Source organism: Nicotiana tomentosiformis, chromosome 1 (assembly GCF_000390325.3).
Source record: "Nicotiana tomentosiformis chromosome 1, ASM39032v3, whole genome shotgun sequence".
Taxonomy (NCBI): Eukaryota; Viridiplantae; Streptophyta; class Magnoliopsida; order Solanales; family Solanaceae; genus Nicotiana; species Nicotiana tomentosiformis.
Genome location: NC_090812.1, coordinates 54,897,943 through 54,923,440, shown reverse-complemented (window position 1 = coordinate 54,923,440; position 25,498 = coordinate 54,897,943). Strand labels below are relative to the sequence as shown.

At 35.3% G+C, this 25,498-nt stretch overlaps 3 protein-coding genes across 3 annotated transcripts; 2 read left to right on the top strand and 1 right to left on the bottom strand.

The window, feature by feature from the left end:
- Positions 1-7,050: 7,050 nt before the first annotated feature.
- LOC104099588 (peptidyl-prolyl cis-trans isomerase FKBP43) lies at positions 7,051-12,091 on the top strand. Its single transcript, XM_009606633.4, has 11 exons — positions 7,051-7,217; positions 7,355-7,428; positions 8,010-8,382; positions 8,877-9,147; positions 9,779-9,910; positions 10,064-10,300; positions 10,625-10,904; positions 11,005-11,092; positions 11,174-11,215; positions 11,315-11,363; positions 11,544-12,091. The coding sequence occupies exons 1-11, from the start codon at positions 7,205-7,207 to the stop codon at positions 11,626-11,628; spliced, it is 1,644 nt and encodes a 547-aa protein (XP_009604928.1). The 5' UTR covers positions 7,051-7,204; the 3' UTR covers positions 11,629-12,091.
- A 992-nt stretch (positions 12,092-13,083) lies between these two features.
- LOC104099587 (ATP-dependent DNA helicase 2 subunit KU80) lies at positions 13,084-19,102 on the bottom strand. The gene is made up of 12 exons (XM_009606631.4): positions 18,882-19,102; positions 18,616-18,708; positions 18,457-18,508; positions 17,750-17,881; positions 16,852-17,255; positions 15,710-15,996; positions 15,393-15,588; positions 15,086-15,292; positions 14,298-14,465; positions 13,864-14,193; positions 13,633-13,763; positions 13,084-13,542 (listed from the first exon to the last, which is right to left on the bottom strand). The coding sequence occupies exons 1-12, from the start codon at positions 18,894-18,896 to the stop codon at positions 13,464-13,466; spliced, it is 2,094 nt and encodes a 697-aa protein (XP_009604926.1). The 5' UTR covers positions 18,897-19,102; the 3' UTR covers positions 13,084-13,463.
- Positions 19,103-20,543: 1,441 nt separating this feature from the next.
- Positions 20,544-25,128, top strand: LOC104099586 (uncharacterized). Its single transcript, XM_009606630.4, has 7 exons — positions 20,544-20,834; positions 21,003-21,059; positions 22,175-22,300; positions 24,002-24,071; positions 24,370-24,462; positions 24,543-24,656; positions 24,759-25,128. The coding sequence occupies exons 1-7, from the start codon at positions 20,671-20,673 to the stop codon at positions 24,810-24,812; spliced, it is 678 nt and encodes a 225-aa protein (XP_009604925.1). The 5' UTR covers positions 20,544-20,670; the 3' UTR covers positions 24,813-25,128.
- The last annotated feature ends 370 nt before the right edge of the window (positions 25,129-25,498 follow it).

Sequence of the window (25,498 nt, the reverse complement as noted above, 5' to 3'; positions counted from 1 at the left end):
TTCACATGATAGTATGCAATTGAGCCAAACACATGCAAAAAATTATAATCTTCAGCAGGTTTTTCATACCATTTTTCAAATGGTGTCTTGCCTCCAATAGCGGCAGATGGTAGACGATTAATAAGGTGGCATGCATATGTTATTGCCTCAGCCCAAAATTCTTTGCCCAAGCCAGCATTGGACAACATACACCGAACCTTCTCCAACAAAGTCCGCTTTATGCGTTCTGCCACTCCATTTTGTTGTGGTGTATTTCTGATGGTGAAATGTCTCAAAATGCCATCATTTTCACAAATCTTATTGTAAAGATCATTTTTGTATTCTCCACCGTTATCTATGCGAAGACACTTTATCTTTCTGCCTGTTTGAGTCTCTATCATCGCCTTCCATTTGAGATAAATTCCCAGCACCTCATCTTTGGTTTTCATAGTATACACCCACACTCTCCGGGAAAAATCATCAATAAAGGTTACAAAATAGTGTTTCCCACCTAATGAAGGTGTTTTGAAAGCACCCCAAACATCAAAGTGAACATAATCCAAAATACCTTTAGTATTATGGATTGTTGTTCCAAATTTAACCCTTGTCTGTTTCCCCTTGACACAATGCTCACAAAACTCCAAATTGCAAGTCTTTACTCCTTTTAACAATCTTTGATCTGATAAAATCTTCGAGGATTTTCCTCCAGCATGTCCCAAGCGCATGTGCCATAACTTGGTTGCTTCTGCCTCCTTGTCATCACTGGATGTCACTGTTGCTATCCCAATAACAGTACTACCGTGATAGTGGTACATGTTATTATTTTGCCGAATTCCCTTCATTACCACTAGTGCACCGGAGCATATTCTCATTATCCCATTTTCTGCAACGACTTTGAGCCCCTTTGACTCTAGGGCTCCTACAGAAATGAGATTTTTCTTCAATTCCGATACGTATCGAACATCTATTAATGTTCTGATCAATCCATCATGGTTCCTTAATCGGATTGAACCAATACCATATGCGGTAAGAGGATTGTTATTCGCGGTGTGAATAACTCCACATTTCCCTTCTTGAAAATCAATGAACCAGTCCCTGTTGGGACATATATGATAGCTACAAGCTAAATCCATCAGTCATATGTCAGATGGTTTGAATGGCTCAGTTGTAACTAGTGAGAAATCAGAGTCGTTACAATCAGCTACATTTGAATCCATGACAGCCTTCCCAGTATTAGGTTTGTCCTTGTTTTCCAACTTTGGACAGTCTTTCTTCCAGTGCCCCTTTTCTTGGCAAAAGGCGCATTCATCTTTGCTGGGTCTGGATCTTGACTTGGATCTTGCTTTCTTCGTTCTCATATGATTTTGAGAATGACCTCTCACGACCAGTGCTTCTCCTTCTCCACTCTTTTGTTTTTCTCTCTTTCTTTGTTCATAGCTGTACAAGGCAGAACAAACTTCTTTGAGAGACACTTCATCATTCCCATGAAGTAGAGTAGTTTCGAGGTGCTCGTACTCATCGGGAAGTGAACTTAATAACATTAAGGCCATATATCCATCACTAAAAGTCACGTCCATATTCTGCAAATCTGTCGCCAACTTATTAAAGCTGGTGATATGATCATTCATTGTAGTACCAGGAACATATGTGAAGTGTAACGGTCTTTTTTCATGTAAAGTTTATTTTGACTGTTTTTCTTTAAGAATTTATCCTCCAACGCATTCCACAATTTATTTGCAGAAGTTTCTTTTGTGTATGGATACTTCTGTTCTCTTGTGAGGTAAGATCGAATGATACCACAAGCAACGCGGTTGATAATCTTCCAATCTCCTTCTGCGATATTGTCTGGTTTATTTTCTTCTATGGCAATATCTAGCCCTTGGTGAAAAAAGACATCAAGAACCTCCGCTTGCCGCATCCCGAAATGTCCTGACCCGTCAAAAATTTCAACTGCAGATTTCGCATTTGACATAATTCTTGTCATAAGCGAAGATGCCAACGACGTATTACTGACACCCGATGTGCACTCTTCATTTTTATTATCTCCCATTTTGCTACAGATACTATTTATTTGCTGACAGTACAGAACACCAAAGTAATTCTTTTCTAATGTGGAAGTTCAGACTATGCTGCAACCACAGAGCATACTAAGATAGAACCTTGGCTATGATACCAATTGTTGCGGAAGCCGAATATATAGAGAGTGATTAAATCACAATTACTATATCTAAAGGTAGCTAATAAATAGTAAATGAGACAATAATAAAAGAACACCAAAAATTAACGAGGTTCAGTAAAATTTGATTTTTGCCTAGTCCTCGGACACAATCAACTCAAACTTTATTTCACATCCAAAAAATACAAGTGAAATACTACAAGAGAGAAAGAAGATTCAAATGCCTTAGGAGATAAGAAGGCAAGTGAGAGATGATTTCAAATGAACAAAACCCTTGCTATTTATAGAAGAGAAATGGCCTTAATAATGTCATGCATGACATCATATTAAGTGTGAACATGCAATGTAAATGCATTTACCAATTTCTTCCTAAAAGGAGGCTTCAAATGTTCACACTAGTTCACATTAATCTTGTCAAAATTTAACAGGAATGATATAATTTCCTGAAGCTCTAGTGATATAGCGGATAAATGTTAGGAGACGGTTAGGGAAAAAGCAAATAACATACTTATATCAAGAGAATCAAGGGGAACTTCCAAAGAAACTTACCACCAAAACCTTTTTGTATGTGAAATTTCGCCCATGATTGTTTCTCTTCAGGACCAACCCTTTCCTCCATGTATCTCTGAAAAATGAATGACAACCATTATTTTCCCTGACAAAACAACTTCCTCGACCACTCATAGCACAGAAAGGAACTGCTGGAACCAGAGAATACCAGCACCGACAACATATGAAGTGGCTGCATGCTAGAGCTGACAATATTTGCTGCCTGCAGAGAATAAAAAAGGCATGCACAGTTTTTATCCTAGTCTTAACCAACCTTGCTGCGTAGTACATATTTTGTGACAACAAATTTCCCACAAGTCTTCATCAACCTTAAATGTGGAGAAAATATATATCACCCTTCTTCGAGATATCTTGCCCTTATGGATTCAAGATAATGAGTAGACACATGCAACACAATAAGCTCGTTTTTATTTTTAAAATATTTTTCTTCAAAATGTCCTTTAAGGACTTCTTTTCCTGATTAGTTCATAATGCCCTTTGAGGACTTCTGACTGAAGGATCCACAGGCACTTAGATCTAACCTGAAGATTGAGAGCTCTTAATTGAGATTCAACTGGCAACGGGCGTCTCTGATGATACTTCTCTTCTAAATACTAGCCACACAGAAAAGAGATTAGCACACAACTGAATCATTTATGATGCTGCCAGGGTTAGGAATCAAAGAAGAATGCATGAGCTTAAAAGATCTTATTCACACATAAAAGAACCTGCTAGTAAAATTGCATAGGAGTCCGAAATGACCACATCGCCATCAACCAATACAGGAACGTAATGAAGAGGATTTAATTTCTCAAACTCTGCAAATTATGCTTATGATATTAGTCAGATATAATGATGCAACAAAAAAATAACGCAGATACCACCAATATTCTATTCTGGAAGAGTTGCACAAGTTCTGAAACTATGCTAGTGAACCACTGATTGCTACAGAAGATTGTGTTTATGGTCACGTTAGGGTAAAAATAAATGGAACAAAACTTTATCACATTACTCTTAACTGGTATCACAATCTTAAGCAGTAGAAATCTGAAGTAGAAACTAGCTTTCCATAGCTCAATCAAGAGAGAATGTCCTCTAATGTAATGAAGTAGACGCTTCGTCTCCTTTGCTTTTTCTGGATTAAGTTTGTCTACTTTGATTCTTTCTACTATCCAAACACGGCAAGAGCTTGCGCATGTATACCTATGCTTAATCAAACCGAGGCTACCTAATCACATAATATTTACAGATTTCACATAGTAAGACTTCCTGTTACTTATTGGATGCCTTGATCCTTTGACTTAAAAAAGGTCTTATATTACACGAAGAATCAGGCACCGTAAAACAGAGAGCTAAATCGTACTAGAAGTTATTAATTTTTTTTTTTTGAGAAGGTAAAGATTTATTATAACAGTACCAAGATGGTACTTAGAGATACAGAGAACATTCCAAAACAACAAACACTCCCTACATCCCACTTAGCGAATCCAAGAAATCCATAAACTGATACAAATCCATTAAGGAGCCACCATTGCACCAATAATATAAATTATGAATACATTTATTCTTAATTCTAGAAATACGATTCCTATGCCCATTAATGCAAGCATTGTTCCTTTCCAGCCATAAGGATCACAAGATGCACAATGGAATGGTCCTCCATATCCGCTTTAGCTTTCTGGGTACATTTTGGACTTGCCACTCTTCCAACAAACTCCTCACCGTCTGTGGCATCACCCAGGAAATGCCACAAATAGTTAAGAATAACTCCCACCATTGTCTGGATATTCTACAGTGGAGGAAGAAATGATTCACTGTTTCCTGATTCTCTTCACATAAGTAGCAACTAGCATCTATTACACAAATGGAATCCCCTTTTCTGCAAGTTATCTTGAGTCAAACATGCAAAGAAATATCCTTTCAATAATTATTAATTACTGAAAGGATATTTCTTTGCATATAAGGAATTTAGGATACTGGCCCAGCATCCTTACCAAAGAAAGTGTGTGATTAAATGGGCATATATCGCCGTAGAGAGGAGTAATCTTAGTCATATCAGAGAAAGGTCAATTGGACAATTCTTTGCTGTCTTGGAGAGGAGGGTAGGGTTGAGCTACAAAAACATGATATCAGGACCTAAAAAAACAGCTGTTATTTTAAGATAAATTTGGAAGATATGCTGAGAAAAGGATACCCTGTGGATAAAAATGGGGAAGATGAGATCTTATTGGGACCGGCAAAATAAAGAACGTCAGACAGATATGGTGACCTCATGAAGGTTCCTGGGGTTGTAGAACCCACAGACAATGAGATTTTTTTTGTTCTGATTAGTCACACTGATCAGAAACAGCCAAATAACTTATTCTTACCCTTCAGGGAAATAGCTGCTAGTTCTGCGCATCACTATAACAATCATGAGTTAAAAGCCACACAAGCTAGTGTTATAAGTTTTGCCAGAAAAGTCAAATGGCTTTTTTTTAATCGTTAAGAAACTAAGTTAAACAGCTTATTCATATTCTTTTTTGAGATGGCCGCTACTTATGTTCATCGCTATTATAATCAAGAGCTATAAGCTTTTTGTTTATAAGTAATCATGAACTATAAGCAAAAGCTCCACCTAAAAGGGCTTACATAGACTAGGAAGAACCATGACATTGAACCATCAATCACATCTGATGTGCTTATTGTAACAAAATGTGCCAGCTCCTACTATCTCTATGTCTAGTTAAGCAGATAATATCTAATTATCACAGGAGAAAGATAATGCCAATATTCAGGCGCGATTTAAGCATCTTCTGAGACATTCCGGACGCACCACAAGGAATGAGCTTTCTTGGAATTCATTATCTGCATCTTCTTTTATCAACACAATATTGCATTTCAAGATAAGCCTTTGGTACTTCTGACCAAGCAATTCAATTAAATGACTAGCAAAAAATCAAACATAATACTTGAAGTGAACTGTTCTCCTTTGTCAATGTTGACTGCTCTATATTCATAAGAAATCCCTGTGCACCCCAGAAACTAAAACACAAAGTTAGCAATCAAACAGTTCCTCATTTGAAAAACCAAGAAAAGAAACTGCATAAAAATTGTATCTTAGTAGGAGGGAAATAGCCAAGAATAGACCTTTGAGGTTCAAGGCAAAGCGAACTCTCCAAGAACATGAACTTTGCCAGAAAGAATACAATATAATCTTTGAAACCCATGTTGAATCAGCAGCCATCTTCTGCCAAAATTCATTGAAATTTGAATTTACTATATAAAAAAAGTAAGCCTTCAGTTTCTTGTTCAACTCAAAATTTGCTCCTTTCAACTGTGTGTTTTTGGTGTGGGTGTGTGTGAAAAAAGAGAGAGAAAATTGTACCTGGGAGTAATTGGATTCCATGGATGAAGATGAAATGGGAACAGCTGATGAAGCATTTGGTAGTTGGAGTTTCAGTGTGAGAATAATCTGCACCAAACCACCTTTGAAAACAGTACCTCGGAAAATTGTCACCTTTGACTAATTTAAGATAAGATCTGTTAATTTGCAATAACATTGGTGGATTAATCCTCATTGCTCTACTCACTCACTTTAGTCAAATTTACTGTTTCAGCTCTCTGCTATAGATCTAAATTCATAAAGGTGGAGGATGTTTTATTTAGCATAAATTGCCTTATAATGTGACTCACTAGCAAATACATCCTTTATTTTAAAATCAAATAGTTTCATCCTCTTAATTATGAAAATTGTACAAAAATATTAGCTTGACTAATGTTTTCATTTATTTACTAGAGTGCTAAGAGTTTAGTTTAAAAAACATTTCAGTTGAAATTTCTTATTCACGTATTTAATTAAAACAGGAAAAACCATCTTTTTGAAAAATATATCTTAAAAATTCCTAAAAATAGGAAATGAACACAAAATACTTAATTAAGCTATACCAATAATTATTTCTCCATTTGTCCTAATTTACTGGTATAGTTACTACTTGAAGTGTCAATTTTTTTTTCTTTCACCGCAATTTTTTTTTATGTCTTTTAAATATCTTAAACTGTTAATTATTATAATTTATATTATTTTTATATTTTTTTAAATAAAAAACTTAAAAATTTTATGCCTGAGTTCACATTAAAAATTAGATAGTCTGACTATCACACTATCGAATTTCAAATCATGTTCAATAAAAATGGAACGGAGTAAGTAATAACTTTAAATATGTAAGCTATTTATATTTTTTTTAATTATAATATTTTGTCATATACGAGTTTCTCATAGATGATATGTTTCAATAAATATCTTTTACGGGTAGAATTTAAACTCAGAAATAAATATGAGCAGAATATTAAAAGGGCGGTGAAAAGAAAAAAAGAATATTAAAAGGGCGAGCGCGCTAAGGAAAGCGAAGAAACAGCTCCCGCCGACTCGTTCGTATAAATAGCTTAGGGTTTGAGAAGAAACAAGGATCGCCCTTCACTCCTCTCCGCCTAGGGTTCTACCACCGCGAAGCTGAACCAATGGCATTTTGGGGTAAAATTTTCTCTACTGTTTTCTACTGCTATTTTTATCATTCATTACTGCGTTTAACATTAGAGCCACGCTTGCTACCCCATTTGAATCCATAAATATTATGTGCGGCAATTTTTCTGTTTTTGTTTTTTAAATAGGAATTGAAGTGAAACCTGGAAAACCAGTCACTCATTCTTTTGAGAATGCGAGAGGAAGGCTCCGAATTTCTCAGGTGATTTATATATAAATTAATTAAATCTCAGATTCTCAATGTTATAGACTTATAGCTAAATTTGAAGTGGGTCTTTAAATTTCTGAGTTTTAAGTAAAGCGAGTTGAACATCAATACGGGCTATGTAATTTAAACTACTATAATCTTAATTTTATGTACTCCTTGTCCCGATTTATATGTCAGTCTCTCCATTTTGGGATGTCCCAAATTATTTTAATTTCTATACAGCTTGAACTTTGATGTAATATTTTCCACATCAAATTAATTTTGCAAACACTACTTTAATACTTTCTTCAAGTATCACGAACATAATATATTGGTCAAATTGATTACTAATTGTGCTTTATGTCGAGTCGTGTACTGTTATATAAAATGAAATGGAGTGAGTTGTTTCGACTTCACATAACAAAGCAAAAAGATTAGACGAAGGGAAAAAGTTTGCAAGAAGCTCAAAAGCAAAGATTAAGTTTTCTTTTGGGTCAAACTAGGATTCCATTTATGATGCATATTCATTTTTTGTTGAGGATAACCAGGAGATTGACCACTTTTAGCTCCTTGTTCTGTGTGTTGTGGCATTTCAGGCAACATTGGGAATTGGCAATGTTGAAACTAAAAGTTTGGTACAGTGTAATGTGGGGAACAAGAGTCCCGTTTTCCTCTGTGCTTTGTTACCTAACAAGACAGAGTCGTGCCATTTGGATCTAGAGTTCGAGGAGGCAGATGATGTGGTTTTTTCTGTTCTTGGTCCAAGAACTGTTTACCTGACTGGTTACTATGTGGGTAACAGTGGACGCGCAAATGTAAACAGCGATACAGAGTCGTTTGGGGAGGATATTGTAGATACAGAAACAGGGGAATCCTGCCACGGCACTGATGAGGACGAGTATGATGATAGCTTTATCAACGACGGTGAACCAGAAATATCCCCACCTTCACCTGCTTCAAGCAGCGGAGGTATCTTTTTACTCACATGTGAACATGCAAGATTGAAGCTATCAATTGTTCCTTAAATTTGAATATGACTTCTGCCCCTACCCTTTGGAACTGCTTATCTCCTTGAGTGTGGGATATGATAGTCCACTGGGATCTCTCCTTTCCTTAAACAAACAAAAAAGGGATTGTAGGGAAGATTGCTAATCCCCTCACTTTCTCCAAGTGTAATATTTTGATACAAATGATCCTGCTGGTGTCTGAGTTTCTCTTCTCAATATTTTTTTCCCCGATAATGTACACTAGGTACCTGCATCTCCCACTAGTACAGGTATCAGGTAGTATGTCCACCAAGGGTTAGATAGATAGGAAAAAAAATCACCTAGCTTTTTTTCTGTCTGCTAGGATTCAGACCCTGGCCTCCTTCATCGGCTGCTGAGCCACACCCTTGGGGCTAGTCTCTTATCATTATTCATTCCGAATTTCTATTCGTCTAATAATTTTCTTGGTGTTTCCAGTTCAAGTAGACGATGAGAACCTGTCAGACAATAAGCTTCACAAAAACAATAGCAACCATAAAAGGCTTAGAAAGAAGTACCAAGTAAGTGAGTCCGAAGATGAGGATATCTTACAGGACGAAAATGAAGACAATTGTCTCTTATCTGCACTTAAGAAGAAAGCTGATGTGAAGGCTCAAACATCAGAAGATAATCAAAAGAATGACATGCTAAGTGCCAAGGCTCCTCATAGGACAGAAAATGGTGGCACAGTTGAACATGAAAAGGCAAAGTAAGTCACACTTAAGCAACTACTGATTTCTCTGACTGCAGTAACCTTTTTTGGCTTGATGTGGTACATTATACTATTTAGAAGAAAATAAGGGGATCGAGTATGATAGGAGCTTCTCCCTCAAAAATCACTTTTTCTCTAATCTACATTTTCCCATGAACTCCACAATACCTTGCTGAAAGTTTTCAATGTATAGTTTTTCCTTGATCCACACAAGGTACTCAATATCTACCAAAGGAAATTCTACATCGAATTGTTTCATATTATCTCTAGCTTTGAGCCACATACCTTGGTAGTTGGGAGTTAGCTTGAAGAATTTTGTTTAATTGTTCTTTTCTTATATCCGTTGTGGCATGTGGACTTGTTTCCAGTTCATGATTGTTTGCCAGAGCATGCTAAGTATTAAGATGACTAGCATCTGGCAGGTGAGTTCTCGAGTAATCTGGAAAAGGAAAAATGAATAGAAGCTATTCCTTAATACGTGCATGTTATCCGCTCCTCTCTGCTTTATGGGCATGCATACATGTGGAATGTTCTTTTCCTTTATTCTGTCCGTTCAAGGGAACACTGCTTCATTGCTTGCCTCTAGCAAAGGTTCTAACTTTCTCCCTGCTTATTTTGCTCCTCTTAGTGAACACAGACATGAAAATAGCATTAAATCAAGCAAGAAGAGGAAACAGCCTGAGGGCAATGGTAGTAAACTTCTTGAAAACAAAGAGGATAACGCAAAGCTGGTGGATGCTGGGACGGCAATGATTAATACGTAAGATGTTGATTTATTTTTTAATGTAAATGTTTGCATATTTGAGTCACTGATTTATCCACCACCTATGCACTGATCAAGTTATTTTTTCAGTAGGTTATTTATACACCTCATTACCCTTCTAATTTTTTCCAAGCTACGATACTCTGGCAGGAAAGATGGCCAATTTGATACTCTGGAGCCTCCAGCGGAGGAGGATTCTAAACGCGGTCCAAAATCAAAGAAAAGAAAACATTCCGTGGAAGCCAAATCTGTTGAAAGCCATGATACAAAAGCTGATATCACCCTTAAAGAGGGTCAACTGAAACAAGATCCTCTAAAAGCTGGTCAGCAGGATGAGGATCCAGTAGCAATTGCAATAGATGAAGATCAAAAACTGACAATCAATAAGTGAGTTTTTCAATGGTTAATTAGCAGTGTTGTTTTCTCCAAAACTCCGCTAAATCCTGATCCTGCCTACTGTCTGAAGCTCTGAATAAGGCACCCTACCATTGTCAAAGATCTTTTTTGTTGAGAGGAAATAGGTTGGAAAGACCTGAATCTTCTTTGAACTAGTAAATATTATATCTTATGCCAATTCTGATAAACATACTCTCACATCATGCAGTTTCCTTTCTCCCTGATTCCCTATGCAAGGTTGAATGCTAAAGCCTCCTAGAATTTGTCTTTAAGGTCTACTTTTGGTTATAATAGTTGACCACTTCATGCATGCAGAAGCATTGATGGAAAGTCTGACTCCGTAGCTGATGGGCACCAATTGGATAAGAAAATTAAAAAGAAGAAGAAAAAGAAGACTAAAGCTCAGGAGGACTGTATGGTTAACATTGATCTTCCGGTTCTGCAAGAGAATGAAATGAATAGACAATCTGTGGATGTTGAGGACAAGAGTCTGAAGGTCAAGTCTACTGTAATAAGGACTTTATCTAACGGTTTGACCATTGAAGAGCTTGCAACGGGTGAACCCGATGGAAAATTGGCCGCTCCAGGAAAGAAGGTAATTTACTCGAGAATTTATAGTTATTTCAAACTATTAATGTAACATTAAGCAGCCCTACCTGAGAAAGAATACAATCTCAACATTGCCTGTTGCACAGATCAAAGTTTATTACACTGGCAAGCTAAAGGAGAATGGACAGATTTTTTACTCAAATATTGGGAAGTCTCCATATAAGTTTCGGCTAGGTACTCACAGGACTCTTAGAAGAACCTACTTTGTTTTCGTGAACCTTTGTTAAACTCTGCTTTTCCTTTTTATTTTTGAAGGCGACAAAGGCATCATAGAGGGATGGAACCTTGGTCTTGACGGTAAAAGCAGTGATGAGTAGATCTGATATCTCATTTCTTATTTAATTCTTTTCTTTCGCATCTGCAGCTACTAATCCTTATATTATGTTTCTATAACAGGCATGCGTGTGGGTGATAAAAGAAGGCTCACAATCCCGCCATCAATGGGGTATGCTGCACATTCAGCTTCTGAAGATATCTTTTCGAAAACAAATCCCTCACCGTGCTTCCCAATCATTCTTTTGAAAGTTCCTCCTTCCAAAATCTTGGTTCCTCTACTGAGTGCACACACTCACGCATGTAATTTCCTTCTGGCTTTGAATAATTCTTGTTATTTTTGTTCTTGCAGCTACGGTAATCAGGGAGCTGAGGAGAATATCCCACCAAACTCGTGGTTGGTGTATGATGTTGAATTGATTGGAGTCCGTCGATAAATCCAGCTTAGGCATTATTCATTCCTGGGGGGAAGATCATCTGTAGGGAACTTATCGTTTCTTGAAATTTTGTCACGTGAACTCTCTGTGGACGTTGGTGCTGAGGCAGGTTCTAGACAGAATTAGCGACAGAAGTTACAACCACTTTCTTCATTACCAGGACAGACTTGTTGAGGAAAAGCTACTAAGGCAAAACTTTCCATGTATTTGGGTAGTAATATTTTTGAGCGTGTGAGAGACAAGAAAAATGGTACAAGCCAGCCTCTCCACCTTCTTTGCAGGTGGGGATTTTTGCATACCTGGTTGTGTTCTTGATTCTCTAATGGAAATTATCTGATGATACGTAATTTGGGTTGTTTTAGTGAGCTTTCCTAGCTGAAAGAATTATTTTACTTTTAGAGATAGTGTCGTTAGAAGTATAAATAATTTGATCTCCGTATAATATTTGTGTGATTTACATGAAGTTTTCATTCCGGTATAAGATCTTGGATAACTAATAGGAGTATAATTTATGTATAACTACTTGAATGTTTTATTTCCATTTGTGGAATTAAGTAGTGGAAAATAGACGTATCACTAGTTCTGGTACAACTTTTATAAAGGTTAGAATGTGGGATAAGAATAATGCTTTAGCAATGTATAGTTTAAGAGTATTTAAAGTCAAAAATATCTTAAATCAGACAATTCCTAGATAATAATTTATGCATTAGGATTGAATTAGACAATTCCTGCATAATAATCCATGCAATAGGATTATGGAAAAAGTCCAAGTTGGCCCCTCAAACATTATGGTCCATATTCGCCATCTATTAATAGCGGAGGTTAGAGTTGCCCTTGTTGCTACAAGAATGAACTAGATTTGCCCTCATTGATTAAGGGCACAAGCTTTTCAACACATGGATCTTTCATACAAAGAGAAGATGGTCAAATTTGCTCTTGGACTATACAAAATAGTCCCAAATTTGCTTTCATATAGTAACAATTACTGCATTATTATTTACCTCTTCTATAGTGCAGTAAATATTTATCCAGCGAAGTTTGGATCAAACAAACTATTTTCTTGGTGCATAGCAACCACTCTAAAGCTCAGAAATTTCAGCGTCGACCGACTTTCAAACACAAAGCTATTATTTGAGAGCGACTATACAGTGTCATTTTCTCCAAAAATTTCATCAAACGGCCTCCATGCAGTCACTCAAATGAGCACTAGTAAGAAAATTCTGGTTGGAATATGCCTTTAACGATTCTCTATTCACTTTATGCCAGTTGGAGAAAATTCTCGTTGAAATTCTGCAAATATGCTTCAGGCGCTACATGGCTCCTTGTTAGATAAGCCTCAGCCAATGGAGAGAGAAAATAAAATCTCAAACCAGGAAACCATCTGTCATTGCCAGTTGTTTAGGTTCCCATCTCCCATTGATGCTTCAGTGGCTATTGTAGCAAACAAAAGAGAGGTGATAAATATCACTGGGCAATTTTTATACCTTGCTAAAAACAAGCACGAACATTGCATCTACAGGATAACTTCCATCTTGAAAGAGCACCAATCATTTAAAAATTGGACTTTGAACAACCAAAAGAACAAACTTGAGGATGGAATAATAAAATAAAGCTCATCAAGGTCTAAGATTCATCTTCACCAGACCCTTCTCTTTCCTTTCCTCTTATTCTAAACCTCCCTTCCCCTTCGCCGCACAAAATAAGTTGAGAATCTTTTTTACCAAGTGTCATTTCTTGCTGAAAATGCTAATTGCCTGTACATCACACAATATGCATCTCTAGGTTTCCTTTTCTATTTTCCTCCCAGGAATATACTCATAATATCATCCTCTGCTTTAGCCTCTGATTTCACATTTTTGCGAGTCAGGTTCAGGCTTGACCATAAAGCTTCTGGCCTCGTCTTCTGGAATTTCACTGATAAATCCAGCACAACAAGAAGTAAATATGGAGCTAGAGCAATGTCAGTAGTTCAATATATTAAAGAAATTAGAAGTATGACAAGACTTGTCTGGAGCTTCCGTCTTGGTTATCAAGGTCATGCCATGAGATGCAAGATATTGACAAAAATTTCTCAGGTCTTTTTCTTGGCAGAATTTATACAGGTGGCACAGGAAATCATTGAACTGCTTTGGTTCCTAAACAGGTAAAATTAGCGTTGCTTCGTTAGTTAAAATGGGCTCTTAGCACAGATAATCAATATTTAACTAGCTACAAAAAGAGAAGACAGAAACGTACTTGCTCAAGGATGCAACCTCTGCGTAGAGCCACTAAACATTCCAATGCTTTATCATATGTATCCCCTTCACAAGAATTCTCCACAAGATCAAAGGTCTTATTTTTCATATCCTGAATGGCCTTATTAATCCATCCTGCATTATCTCTTCGAGACATCATCTCCTCAAAGTCTTTAACAGGATTTATGTCTCCAATTTTCTCAACTTTGTCTTTGGATGAGTATCCTATGGAGTCAATAGCCTTGGCATCAGCATCTTTGTCGAACTCTTCTCCTTCCCCATCTGATCCGGGAGGTCTCTCTTTCATAATTCTTCTAGTTGATTTTTTCAGCTGCACGTTAGTGATATATAAAAGTTGATAAGACTTTAAAAACCTCCATCGCTGGACTATTCTAGAATGTCTAATTTGAATAAAGGATGAATAATGAAAGTTACCTTTGGATTCTCTTTTAGTTCAAAAGACCTATGGAATTCCTCTATGATGGACTTATGTCGAGAAAGAAGTTCAACATCAGGTTCTGTTATCTTTCTGAGGGTTTCATCAAGTGGAGGAACAGCTGCATCCGGGTGCTTTGACTTCAAGTCAAGATAGCGGTAGTAACGCTGGATATTTGCAGAATCGTAGTTTTTAGAAACTCAGTGCAAAAGGCAGTTATAGAGCGCAATCAGAATTCTTAAGTTATGATTTTTCTTATTTCACATTAGGAAAGCCAGAGTTCACAGACAAGCAGCACCATTTATATTCTTAAGACCCGATTCTCCAGGGATTTAAATCACCAGCGTCCTGTTATGCACATATATTTAATATGAAGTACCACCTAGAACCTTATAACATGGAGTTATGGAAGTGATTAATTTTTTTTTGAGAATGAATTATGGAAGTGATTAATCAAATCAAGTTATCCACCTAAGCAGTGAAAAGGTTGTCAATACCAACTAAAAGACAGTTATGACTCACTAACAACATGAACGAGCATTCTACCTTATTACTTTAAACCAAATTCAGCGATAAAAGAAAGTATGAAATGTTAATGCATCAGTTTGCTAATTACTACAATGACTGTGACCAACTGGCAAGAACAAATTTTAACAATAATATTTCTATATTCAGGCAACTCTTCACAAAAAAATGCAGATGATGCTCTCAATCAGTGACCTAAGTGAAAGGGTAGTTTCAAACTTAAATATTACAATGATATCCTGCAAACAGCATGACAACATACCTCCAGAACAGGATTAGGTGTAAAGTCAGGTGGCAAAATTTCCTGTTTTCCAGGTGGTGCAAGATCCAACATCTGAACCAATTTATCTGCTGCCTCTTGTTGCTTTTCATTTGGCTGCATTGATGAAGGCAGATTGCTGAAAGAAGGAAACTGGAACTCCCGAACATCCTCAGCAAAGGGAAGAATATTGAAGTAAAATGAATCAGGCTGCCAAAGCAATGATCATGAGAATGTCAACAATCTAAAAATGGAATATCCACAAAAACAAGTGAAAAGAGCAATCAAAAGTTGAAAATTTAAACCATACAGCATTATCCTTGTCAGAGACACTTGGTGTTAGGACCCCAACAACAACATTACCCTGTCCTTGCCTCCATACACATCGGACAATTGCTACTTTGTTCATTTCCTTCATTGCCCTTGCCAAAGCAGAAAGTGCAAGGATGGCCTTTTTGTTGCCAGGTTCGGCTATGAAGATATTTACATCTTTCAGGTAGTAATGCCTGAGTACATGGATTATCACTGTGAGAAGATTGGAGAGATAAACGACACAAGAAATTCCCTATAAATCAAATGTTAACCAGAACAAGCTGTGTATATAGTACTCAAGAAGCCAAAATATACCGCATTATATTTGAAGCATCCGTGAATCCTAGAAGCTTCACACTTTTCTCAGGTTTGAACTTTACAGCCTCCCACTCAGCAGAGGATATAGGAACTACTTGAGGTCCATACCGAAAACCTTTAATCCTTTGTTCTGGTGGCACAACTTTGTTAGGGTCTTCTATGCTTTTATATTCGTAATCAACCTTGATTTCATGAGTGGCAAATTTGTCTGTGGGAGGAGCCTTCTCAGAGTACTTTTTTAGAGTGGGAAACTTCTCTTCAGATGTTTTCTTGTAAACCCATACCTAGTAAGAAAAACATTTATTAGAGACTAAACCTCCGCGCCAAACTATCTCCAAAACAGAATATTAAGGAAAAGGAAAAAGAGATGTGCACATAAAATTAGCAGATTAGGGACCAAAGGGGATACATATTAGGTGTACAATTCTAAAGTTACTATCCTACTCTTTTGCTAGACTCCTATAAAATTCTTACAACCTCCATATATGGTCATCGGATAAAACAGCTTCCAGATGAGAGTATATTATCCGATCTGATTATCACAAAAAATGTGCTGATTCGTTAAAAAGTGAAAACAGCTTCCAGAAGAGAGTAAATCACCCAATCTGATTATCACAAAAAATGTGCTGATTCTTTAAAAATTGACGTTCTGGGAGGATAGTTTTATTGACACTATATATGACAGACTCCTGAGAAAAGTCATACAGAGGTAATGCAAAGACAATGAGTCAAGATTTATTAGGAATGAAGGCATTTGTTATCTTTCAAACCAGATGTAGAGAAATTCCTCCTTTTCTTCAAACAAATCAAGGAAAATCATAACCTCAGTTCAATGGACGTTTCAGACATTTGACTAGGATTTCTTTTCCTTTTCGAAGTAATAGCTAGAAGGTTTGAAACAGAGAAAATTACTTTATAGCCTATAATGGAAAAAACAAAAAGGTAAAAGACACAATTCTGAGTCACATTGCAGAGACACAGTTTGGTCTGTCTCACTTGGAAAAAATTCAGTAAATAGGGGAAATTCAAAGAAGAAAAAAGCAAAAAAGAAAAAAGCTTTTTTTTGTCAGTAGAAAAAGGTAAAGAAACTACATTGGAAAAAAAGAAGAGTAAATCAGCATAAGTTTCTTAATTCTCACCTTGATCTTCAATTGTGAGCTTATTTCAAAATCGCCTCTGTATATCGTGACTGGTGATATATTACGAGTTCTAAGTGCACCTAACAAAGAAGTTGGATTTTCCACATATACTATTTTTGAGGAAGATTTATTCGAGAATACTGATAATAGAACATCATTTTCTTTCATAACTCTCCTATTCATTTCCAAATCTTGTTTCATTCTAACAATTACGCAGTCCATCTTCATGCCTTGTGCTGCCATCTGTGTAGCAATGGTGTTTACTTGATCTTCTTTTGTTCCTTCAAATGGATCTTTGATGGGAGAAATAGCATTTGTAATAAGGCAAAGACGTTTCTTCCCCTTGTTGGTTTGTCCAAACTTTTTAATCAGCATGTCCATTCCGACAACAATCGCATCAAGAACTATTAAAGATAGTTAAGGAATCAAGAACTCAAGATCATCATGAGCATAAAAACAACAGTTAGATTACCAGTATGAAATCACATGCCACAAGCCCACAACTATAGTGTCAAAAAATGCCAGTGAATAGGCGACAACAGAACTAACCAGCGTAGAAACACAAGTTCCACAGCCGAATAGGCACTCTATGGGATGAATAGCTATTATACATTATATGGCCTACTCTATTTGTGGAGAACTCAATTATTGTCTAATAGATATTAACTACAGTAATAATGTTTTCTTTTGAAACCTGATTTCAGTTGCCACCGACACTAACATAGCTGTGTGTATGAGCATATGCATTTTATGTCAATCATAATAGTGTGAAGCAGATGAATCAACATAGAGGAAACAGTATGTTGAGAAAAGAGAGGCAATGACTTGAAAACAAGTTGCATGCCTAACAACTTTACTAGTCCAAGCTATATCACAAGTCAATAATTATAGAGGATACAATCTCCGGGAACACTTCCTCGTGGAAGGTTTTGTGGAGCATCAACAAGATCTTCATCTACAACTTTGATATTCCGCAGAACGGTCACGTGTTCGTACCCACCTACTTCCTCTGTCAATTCGTTCTTGGTATCTAGGAAAAAAATACATATATAGGTCATCTGATGACACTTCCAACAGCAATGCTAAGAGACAGATGTTTTACCACAACAAATTCTAGAAAGAAATGGGCAACCATACAAACATGATGTACACAAGTCCAACAACCCGTGCTCCTCTAATAAGAAGGCAAGGAAAAAAGGAAAAACTACACAAAGCGTGTTTGGTATGATTGAAAATGCTTTCCTTCATAAAATAGGTTTGCTATCTTGAACTATAGAAAGTATTTTCTACCAAAAGGGAAAAAATGACTTCCGTCGCTTATGGGCAGAAGTCATTTTACTTTACAAATAACTCTTAGACTATATCACTTGTTTCAACTAAGACTTAGACATTGTTATCAAACTTTAATACACAAAAATATCACCAAAACATTATCCTAATACTCTGTTCTTCGCCATAAGGATTTTAATAATCACTTACCCTTATATTCAAACCAACACTAGAAAATAATCTAGAAATAATGATTTCCTGATAAAATAACATTTTCCACTATGAAATATTTAATCCATGTCAAATGCATCAGCAGCCACTGTGCAAAAGACTTACCTGCAGTTCCAAATAAGACAAACCCCACTTCATCGTATCTGCTAAAAATCAGCTACATGCACAAAAGCACAAAATGTGACTTTTTTACTGGATATGTAGAAAATTAACAGTTTAGCAAAAATTGAAACAAGAAGAAAGTCAAAGGTGAAAACGCACTACCTTCTTCTGTATCAACAATGAGCAAACTTTTCCAATCTCAGGTAAAACTGAATGCATAGAAGGACCCACATCTATCACCAATACTACCGCTTCCTGTGCCAAAAAAAAAAAAAGCCAAACCCAGAAATAATTTTAGTATGTAATAAGAATCTATAAATCTAATCTATTTTTCAAGAATAAAAAGGAAGTAAAGCAGAAATTGATGAAATTAATAGAGGGTATGAAAAAATAACGAAGGAAGAAGAAGATTAAAGACTGAAAATTACCTTATTACGGGCCATTTTGAAGAGGAGCACAAGGGAAAATAGTGTTCCAGTATTCCTTATGAGTAATTTTGGAACGTAGAGAAAGTGCTCAAAGGGCTGTTTGGTTCTTCTTCCCGCTCCCTGGTTGAATACTCCGCAGTTTATCAAAACTTGCAGCGGAATTTTCACAAAGTTCTAGTACTATTAAGTATTTGAAAAATGAAGAAAGGGAGAATTCATACATTAAACCCCCCCCCCCCCCCCCCCCCATAAGTTGAAAAATATCCATATCCTCCAACATAAAAATGCTTTTATGAACTTTTTATTTTTTTGGGAACAATAAGTTTCGAAGTTTTTGGTAGTGAATCAAAAGCTTTTTTTGTGTAGCAACAACGGTCAATAACATTGTAGAGTAGAATACTATGTTTTGGTTTCAATTTAAAAGTATTCGGTAGAAAAGTTATCATTTTTAATTGTCCACCTCACATTTCCTAATCTTCTACTTTTTTATTAGTCTCGTTATAACTAGGTTGTTCAAACTGAACCGGAAAATTGCACCAGAGGAAAAAGTCAAATCAAATCGATTAAAAAGTCTAACTAGATTTGATTTGATTTGATTTGGTATTGAGTAAAAAAATCTGAACCAAACCGACATATAAATATATAATTTTTATATATACATTTAAGACTTTATATTGAATTTTTTCTAAAAAATATACTCTCATGTGATATAATATTTAATAGAAGTATGAAGTAGTGCATTCACTTTTTATTTACTTTAAATAATAGTTTGTATCACTTTCTTATCAAGTGTTACTTAAATGCGTCAATCATCTCTTTGTTCTTCCATATTCATGTGTCAAGATTTCTTATATCTTTTTCAAATTTGAAACGGTTCGTTAATTTAAAATTAAATATAACACATCATTATTTAGCTATCATGTTGATTTTTATATTTAATTATTAAACTCGATTAACGTTGAAAGCGTACATAAATGAAAAACTATTGTTAGACGACTAAGAAAATAACTATCATGTGATCATGTGTTACTAAAAAAATTCTCCCATTAGAATATCTTAATAGATCATAAATTTGTCAATTTTTTCAACTTTTACTAAACATATATTCACTTATCAAAACTTTATCTATAACTTTAAGAAAGTAAGATTGAAATAATATTTACATAACAAAAAAAACCCGAAACCCCCATGATAAAAGCGAACCAATCGAAACCGATATAGTTTGTTTGGCTAAGTTTTGATACAAACCGAACCAGTCCGATCCATGTACACTCATAATTATAACAACTTATTTTCGTTGTAGTTCTAAATTTTAATGTAGTTAAAAAGTACTAATGGAAACTGCAATTTCACATCACTTGAAACCATTACACAAAAAATTGCTATATGTTCTTTTCTAAACAATGTTTTTGCACCTAAATTTACTACTATTGGTTCTGGTCAAATATGAAAGTTATACATCTTAAATTCTTAACTTGACATTTCATTCGGTGAGTCATAAAGAAAACACAGTTTTCATTCATACAATATAAAAGCAAGGAGGTGGCCATGTGATAATTAAAATAACAGGATGTTTTTTTCGCTGTGGCAACTAAAGGAATATCCTTATTAATTTTCTCTCCTTTTTTTTTCCTTCCCAAAATGCTTATAAAGATTGGCAAATGCTCTAAAGAGGTCCTTTTCTAGCGCAATAGGATTCCATTTTCCATTTTGCCTCAGGATTCAAGACTACGGAAAAGCAAAAAAGTAAGAAGAAAACGAAAGTAGCACTAGTCCTCACTTCTCAGTAATGGCTTCAATGGCGTCATCAAATACCCACCATTTTTATCCAAACAAATTCAAAAGTAAAGTATATACTAGTAAATCTTGTTTCTTCCCTTGTATTGTTTCATGTAAGGAGCAGGAGCAGCAACAACCATGGCAAGATGAAAGCACCAAACAAATGGGTCGCAGGTACTCCCCCTCCAAAAAAAAACTCCCACCACCACCCTCTCCCTGGGAAAGACAAACCCCATGAACCCTTTTGTGTTTAGTCTGAAACTATGAATCTGCAACATCAAAATCTTTCCTTTTGATGGGCATAGCACTCAATCTAGCTCATTGGTATATCCGTATATGTAGGGAAATAATACTAAGGAGCAGTGAAATTGCAGTTCTTGGAGCCCTCTTCAACTTCAGGCATGTGTTTTTTTTCTTCCTCAATGTATTCTCCTAGCTGCATTTCTCACCTTCAAATTTCTTATCTGTTTGGTGCTGAAGCCTTCTTGATATCTTTTAGCAACCAATTAATTAATCTGTTTTCAAGACTTAACAATTAGTCCCTATAGTCCACAACTACTGGTTAATATTTTGAAATTTCTTTTGCTGCTTGAGTAATTTGTTTAGATATTTTTAGATCTGCAACCAATAGTCTAAGGACCCGTTTGGTAATAGATTTTGCCAAAATAAACTTGGGTTTTATTTGTCAAACACATGTTTGGCCATAGATTTTGCCTACATTTTGGCCAAAACCCAAATCTCAAATCCCAAAACCAGCTCAATAGATGGTTTTGAGCCAAAATATCACTATTATATTTTTAAAAAATTACCCCAAACTTTTGTATTTTATAAAAGAGCCCACCATTTATTATTTTGTAACGATGTTTCTTCGTCTTCCCAATTAGTGTATCATGTAGTTCATCATAATTTTGTATCAAATTTATTTATGTTCAAGACTATGGTTTGCGATAATATAATGAATGTCATTGATAATGGTATTGTTGGGTATTTGTGATAGTTTTTAGAAATTATGGGTATAAGTCATGTTTCATATTTTTCCAAACCAAACTTCACCCAAAACAGATGTCCAAACACATTTTCATCTTCAACCCAAACTTCATCCAAATCAGATTTTTCAGAATAAATTTGGGAATCTATGCCGAAACGCTAGCTAACTAGCTTCAAAAATCAGCTTATTTTGCTAATTGTTTTTTCTTAAAAGTGTTTTTAGCGTGTTTTTTCCTTAAAGTTTTTTGTTTCAAAAGAACTTTTGGTGAGAATGAACAATTATTATTTGACCAAATTTTTAAAAATTGTTCTCAAAAATATTTTTTTAAAAAGTGCTTTTGTAAAGAAGTTACTTTTTTGTACTTCTCCAAAACTGTTTGACCAAACACTTTTAACCTTTGAAAAAAAGTACTTCTTGGATTCGAGAAGGTTGGGCTATTAAGAATGTCTGATCTGTTTGGCATTTATTTAACTTGGACCAAGGTAAATTGAGTAGAAAAGATTGAATCTTGTTTTTGGTGATGCAGTGGTAAAAAGCCAAATTACTTGGGTGTTCAGAAGAATCCACTTGGTCTAGCTCTTTGTCCAGCCACCAACAATTGTGTTTCTACTTCTGAGAACATCAGTGATGCTACCCACTATGCACCTCCTTGGTAATTTTTCTTTTGGCGGAATACCTACAAATTTCCTAAACTTCACGCGAATTATTAGTTACACCCCTAAATTATTCATGGTCTTAATTACCTCCCTGAACTTGGCCTTTTGAGAGCCATTACCTCCCTGGACATTGATGTGGCAAAGAGTGTGAGTGCACTCTCTTTTAAGCGCATGAGAGTGAAGAAAAATTGAAAAATTAACTTTCAAGTAGGTTATTTTTTAACTTTTAATTATCATATAGTCATATATAATGATTAATTTGTTACAACTATGTATTTCTTCTTGCTTCATCTTAATATATAATGTGAAGTTTACTCTAACTTTTATTCTTTTTAATTTCTTCTATAGATATAATGTCTATTTGTTCCAACTGCATATTTTTTTTTTTTTTGGGCCAAATTTGTAAAAGTTTGGTTGGAACTCCATCATTTTAGCCAAATAAAAAACTTTTAGCAAAAAAATAGAGTGCTAGTTGTGTATTTTCTGTTATTTTTTTCTTTAGATATAATGTCTATTTATTTTAATTGTGTATTTTTATTTTCGAGTCAAATCAGTAAAAAAAGGCTACAACTCCATTATTTTTTACCAAATAAAATGGTATAGCCAAAATAATGCAATGAAAATTATTTCAACTGTATATTTTTACTCTTTCCGGTAATATCTGTAAAAAAAAAAAAAATATTTTTAGAGCTCCATAATTTTGAGCTATATAAAAAGTTATAGCCAAAATAATAAAAATCAAACTATATATTTCTTATATCTTTTTAGATGTTTTGACTATTTATTTCAACTTTATATCTTTATTTTCAAGTCAAATTCAAAAAATAATAACTAAAACTTTATTATTTTTAGCTAAATAAAAAAAAATTAGCCTAAATAATGCAGTTCTAGCCAAGTTTTATTATAAATATTTTTCGAAAAAGATTATCTAAAAAAGTAACACACTTAAAAAGGTATAAAATATATTTTATTTTTCAAAAAATGGCACATGGACATGAAAATACACGTGGCAGGCGATTGCATACTACTTTTCTAGAATGAGATCATCCAAGGAGTAACTGCTATCGAATAACCAAGTATAGGGTGTAACAAATAATAAGTGCCAAGTTTAGGGGGTTTTAAGGTATTTTGCCTTTTTCTTTGCTCTCTATCTCTATCATCATAAAAGTGCACATACAATGAAAAAGTGCACTATCAATTTGCAGATGGAAATTGTGCACATTAATGTGATAGGTACAAGCCGACATTTGAATCCAAGGGCCGCCCTTTTTTGACCTTTTCTTTTACTAGAATCACAATGGCTGATCTTGGGTGTAAATTAATTTGTGGGCCCCGCCTGGTCCTGGACAAGAGAAGTTTAATTTGCAGTCCATCTGGTCCATCAAAAACTACAAGATGTAACAGGCTAACGTTCAAGATGAAATGGATGCTTTAGATCCATTATTATACCCAAGAATCAGTATGTTCTTCCATGTAAGCATCTTGGAGGACTGACTGTTCTTTTAGTTTAGGATAGTTCACCAATATGCAACCCACAAGAACTTACAATTTTCTTTTTAAATGACAAAAAGGAAAGGAAGATGAGAAAAAAGAAAAGAAATGAAAAGGAAATGATAAAATTGAAGTGTACAGGATCAGCCATTATTAATGCATACTGAAAAGAGATGTTAAAATGTTGGTGCTTTGATTCTGACCAGGAACTATAACCCTGATGGAAAACGTGGTAATGTCAGCAGAGAGAAGGCAATGGAGGAACTCCTTCAAGTGGTAAGGGTCTCAAAACCTGTCGTCATCAGAACAAGTAGTGGAACAATATATGTCACTTACCAAACTATTAATCTGCATCATTCTGCAGCTAAAAACTCTAACAAGACTAGGAATCTTTTAATCCTATTAGAGATTTATTTGCTAGTAGAAAATGTAGATAACTTCTACCGCTAAAAGAAACTAATTATTTAAAGTATTGGACTGAACAGACTTAAATGGTGTGACATGGACAGTGGAAATTCATCAATTCGACCCCAACTTGCTTGAATTGAGTCTTAGTTGTTGTTGTATTCCGCAGCTAAAATCAACAAAACCAGACAAGTTCTCTCCAAAAATAGTGGAGAAGAAAGACGATTATGTGCGCGTGGAATATGAAAGTCCTATCTTGGGGGTAAGTCTTAGAAGTTCGAATTGCTCAGTTAAACACATCATACTCCGCAGGCACTACTGAACAAGTACATGTTATTACAGTTTGTAGATGATATGGAGTTCTGGTTCCCGCCAGGCAAGAAACCAATTGTACAGTATCGATCAGCATCTCGCTTGGGGAATTATGACTTTGATGCTAATAGAAAGAGAATCAAGGTGTGAATATACATAGTACTAAACACTTTTTTGCTGTTCTTGTTCTTTCCAACAATGGCATCCCCCCTTTAAGTTATTGGCTAATCTGGTCATATGAAACAGGCCCTGAGATTGCAATTAGAGAAGAAGGGATGGGTGTCAGAAGACGCCGTCTGAAAGGTGTGATCTTCATATATGAGCACTTATTCTTTCTTCTTAGCAGGGGCGGACCCACCTTGTACGAACCCGCTTCATCCGAAAAATTAATTTATTTTTACTTGCGAATTTCATCAAAAAAAACATGAAAGGGATAGATATTAATGTACTTGAACCCACCTGACACAAACATAGTCAAGTGGGTTCAAAATAAGTCCATGGTTGGGAGTTCGAACCTCCGCTAAGGCACAGAATTGAAGCATCTTTTCTTTAGCTTTGCCCTTTTTGCTAAACATGTATTTTGAACACACATTTGAATTCATTTTCCACTTCATCACTTTTGTTATATTCGTAGGAGTATATTATTTTGTTTATTATTGGCTTGTCCTTGCAGTTCCTTTTCTTGTCTTTCTTTTTATGATTCCTTGCTATTCTTATTAAACTTCATTTTAGTTCAAAAAAATTTAAAGCTTTCTACAAAGTGAATTTTGGTTCTCTTTTTCATAAGTTTTGCTAAAAAAATGAGAGTGTAATCTTTTAATTTAATTTAGTTTAGTTTATATTGAAATTGTTAATTTGTGTTATACTCAAAGTTTTAGCTTGACGTGCAATATCTTTTTCTTTAATCATTTTGGATTAATTAGTTTAGTTTAAAACTCTTTTTTGCCGTGTCTTTTGTTTGTAACTTTGTATGTTATATTTCTTAA